At 43.4% G+C, this 3,415-nt stretch overlaps 1 protein-coding gene across 4 annotated transcripts in view; it reads left to right on the top strand.

Annotated features, from left to right (window-relative positions):
- Positions 1 to 209: 209 nt before the first annotated feature.
- The window catches only part of CAND1 (cullin associated and neddylation dissociated 1), a 37,163-nt gene continuing 33,957 nt past the window's right edge, over positions 210 to 3,415 (top strand). For 3 of the 4 annotated variants that reach the window (XM_081589837.1, XM_081589835.1, XM_081589833.1), the window contains exon 1: positions 210 to 590. In XM_081589837.1, the coding sequence (XP_081445963.1) occupies positions 523 to 590 (68 nt within the window). In that variant the 5' untranslated portion in view covers positions 210 to 522. Of the gene's footprint in view, positions 591 to 802; positions 881 to 3,415 lie in introns of those variants that run through there. The other variant, XM_081589834.1, reaches the window with a different exon arrangement.

The following is a 3,415-nucleotide window of genomic DNA, read 5'->3' as shown; positions in this document are numbered from 1 at the left end:
GCGAGATCAGCTCCTTTGGTTGTAGGCTGGCCTCCGAAGGGCGGATCACGTGTAGATTGACATGGGCCTCAGCCAACAGGATTGCCCTTTATCTGGCGTCTCCACAACGTGCGTGGGGAGACCTCCGTGAACTCTGACCTTAGCTTTCCGTAGCGTCTCGCGTCTACCGTGCCCGCCCCCGGAGCGAAGGAGGCGGGTTTTGGGCTCTTGCCCTAGGGAGCGAGTGCGGAGGGAGTGGAAGTGTCCGACTTTTCGGAGAGGCCCTGCTGTTCTCCACGCTGCTCATGAGCCCGTTCTCCGGCGAGCAGTGCCGTCGTTAGGCCGGCCCCTTAGCCTCTGCTTCCCCCGGGATAGGCCCACGCCTAGCCGGGGAGGGGGCAGCCTGTCGAGGCGCCTCCCTAGTCAGCGTCTGCGTCGCGCTGCGACCCTGGAAGCGGGAGCTGCCGCGAGCGAGAGGAGTAGCCCCAGCGGCGGCGGGCAGCAGCACCAGCAACGCCGGCGGGCGGGATTGAGGCCGTCAACATGGCGAGCGCCTCGTACCACATCTCCAATTTGCTGGAAAAAATGACATCCAGCGACAAGGACTTCAGGTGAGGCCGAAATCCGACCCTCAGTCCGCCTCGGCGGGCGTCCCCCATCCGCGGCCCTGGCCCTCACACAGGCCTTGCCCCACCCCTTTGGCCTTAACTGGTTCCTCGGCTTTCCCGACGCCTCCAGGCCACTCTCCGCTCCCCGATCCCAGCAGGCCCCTTTCCTCGCCCACCTTCTAACCCCCTCCTCCCGTTATTTCCTCTAGGCCGTTGCCCATCTCCGGCCATAGGCCCCCTCTGCGTCCCGTACCGCATGCTCTGCCCACCCAGGACGTGACTTCGCGTCCCAGGTAGCGTGAAGGGGCGAGATCACGCACCACTGTGGGCAGGGGAGTCACTCTAGGCTTGGAGACGTGGAGGCCAGGCCTACCCGCCGGCCTGCCCGAGGCGCTAGGCCGCCCTGCTCGTGGGGCCCGAGCTGCTGCTGCTGCCCACGCGGGGTCCCAGCTGCGTCTCTTTTCCCTCAAATGTGAGCGGGCCTAGGTGCATTCTGCTTGAACGATTTGCTTTTCCTCCCAAGTCTTCGGTGTTGGGTTATAAACTTTTTTCTTTGGATTATCCCTTTAGTGAAGGTGGAGGGGGAGCCAGGATGGTGGAAATTTGACTCCTAGAGTTTTCCCGCCAGCATCTCTTGTCATTTTTCTTTGGCAGGTAAAAACCCAAGCAGGAACTCAGGGTTTCAGTCTTATTTCCTTATATTCAAAATTACTGCCAGAAAGGTGAATTGCTGAACCTTAAACAAAAAAGTACAGGGAACAAATGGATCTTATTGAAAAGAGTTTTCTAATATGGTGGCGGTGAATATGAAGGTTTGTTATAAAGTTCTGTTCTTGGAGACTTGTGCTGTTGGTTGGAGACCTTGGTCACATGCATATTGAAGAGTTATATTTTCACATATTATCTTGGCTTTTTTCTCTTTTCTTTTTTGCACAGTAGTAATTGCTACATTCCTTGCTTCCCGCCTTCTATTCCATCACGAATTAAATTTAAATAAGCTCCCGATCTGAAGCAGGTTTTTATATTTTTTGATACCTTTTTTGTTCTCCAGTGGTTGTATTTTCTGTGCATTTTAAAGGGAAGAACAAATAGTCTTCAGTTTGAATTTTGGCCGAAGGGTTTTTGGTTTTTTTTGGTATGAACAGTACGTTTTAAAACCTGAAAACACACCCAAACCTTAGGTCCTGGGGGAAAATTTTTCTGTTTGTGAAAGAATCATGAAAAATGTAATAAACATGCTGCTAGTTAAATTAATAGGCCGATATATTGATAGCCAATGAAATACATTTTGATTCTGTGGCTTCAAAGCCAAGAATGATTTTCAGAAAGTTTTGCTACCTAGGGAGTTTTTAAGTATTGCATTCGAAACTTTTAAAATTAGTTTGCTCATAATAAATATTGTAGTGTTTTGGGAAGAGACGATTATTTGGGTTATTTTTAGGTTTGTGAGTTCTAGGGTGAAAATAAAAATTATTGGGGGAAATAAAAGTTGTTTGTTCCTTAAAGGATTAGAATGTTGTTTCCCTTTGGAGTTTTGCTTGCTTTCAGTGCAAGCCATTGAAAATACAGAAATCAAGTCATGGGATAATACTGCATATGTGATTATTGACTGAAGCCTCCTTACATTTTTTGTAAAAGAAAGTAATATATGCTTGAAGATTTTTTACAAATTATATGGAAGAGTTATACTCAGTGTTGAACTTGATAAGGGTTATCTACAAGTTTGGGCTTGAATAAATCAAAACATTGCTTGGAGGGTTACTTAATCTCCTAAAAATGATATATTCTAATAGTTGGTGAATATTATAGAAGATATGCCTAGGAACAGTAAGTGACTTTCAGTAATTGATCATAAAGATACTCCTAATAACTATATTTTTAAGACTTGTAATACGCTCACACCGTTTAGTAATAGACAAGTCTTGGAAACCAAAGCACTATGTATATTAAATAACTGACATTTAAGAGATTAATTAAAACAGCATTTGCAGTCAAGATTTTTCTGTATTTGAATACATGTGTTCTATTTTAAAATGATGCTAATTTCTCTTTAGAAATGTATATACTTGTTTATTTTGCTGCAAATATCAGTTGTAGTCACGTGTTTTAAAATACCTAATGCTAGAAGGATCTTGAGGACAAGATTAGTTAACATTATAGAAAATCTTAACGTATGCAGGCTACTTTACCTTGTGCCAAGGGGAAAAGAAAACAGTACATCCAAAAGGAAGAAAAAATCATTTTCCTCATGGTGGAATCCAAAGAGAATATGACTACTAGTCACAAATATAGGTTCTAGTTCTGTAGGATTCTTTGTTGTAAACTGTCTGATACTTTGGGCAGGCTAATTTGAGATTAAATTTTTACTTTTGAGAAACTTGGATATGGATGATTACAAAAGGTCCCTTACAGGCCCAGATTTTCAGGTCTCTGAAAAACTACATAGTTTTTTAATGTGAAGGGGGTAAGGAAATGGATGCAGGCTTCTAAATTTTGGAATGTCAGCATTTTTTAAAGAATCTTTTTGTTGTTGTTGTAGGACTTAAATTATAGGCTCAAATTTATTGGGAGAGAACCAAAACCTAGAGTCCTTTTTTTTTTTCATGTTTTAGTATTCTGTATTCTTTGAAGATGGGATAGTAAGGCTTAGTGCTAGGTGATTCTGTAGATAATAGAAAGAAAACTTTAATATGCACAAATAAAGCAAATGCTTCCTTTATAAATATTAATACTGAATATTCAGTGGGCTGAGGTAACTAATGATATTCTGCTTTTATTTTCATGTACTTCACCACCAACTGAATTAAAGTATTTCAAGGAATCAAAAG

This window comes from Giraffa tippelskirchi, chromosome 4 (assembly GCF_054371585.1).
Source record: "Giraffa tippelskirchi isolate mGirTip1 chromosome 4, T2T-mGirTip1v1.2.pri, whole genome shotgun sequence".
NCBI lineage: Eukaryota > Metazoa > Chordata > Mammalia > Artiodactyla > Giraffidae > Giraffa > Giraffa tippelskirchi.
Note: the sequence above shows the minus strand (reverse complement) of the source record. Positions and strands in the feature narration are given on the sequence as shown.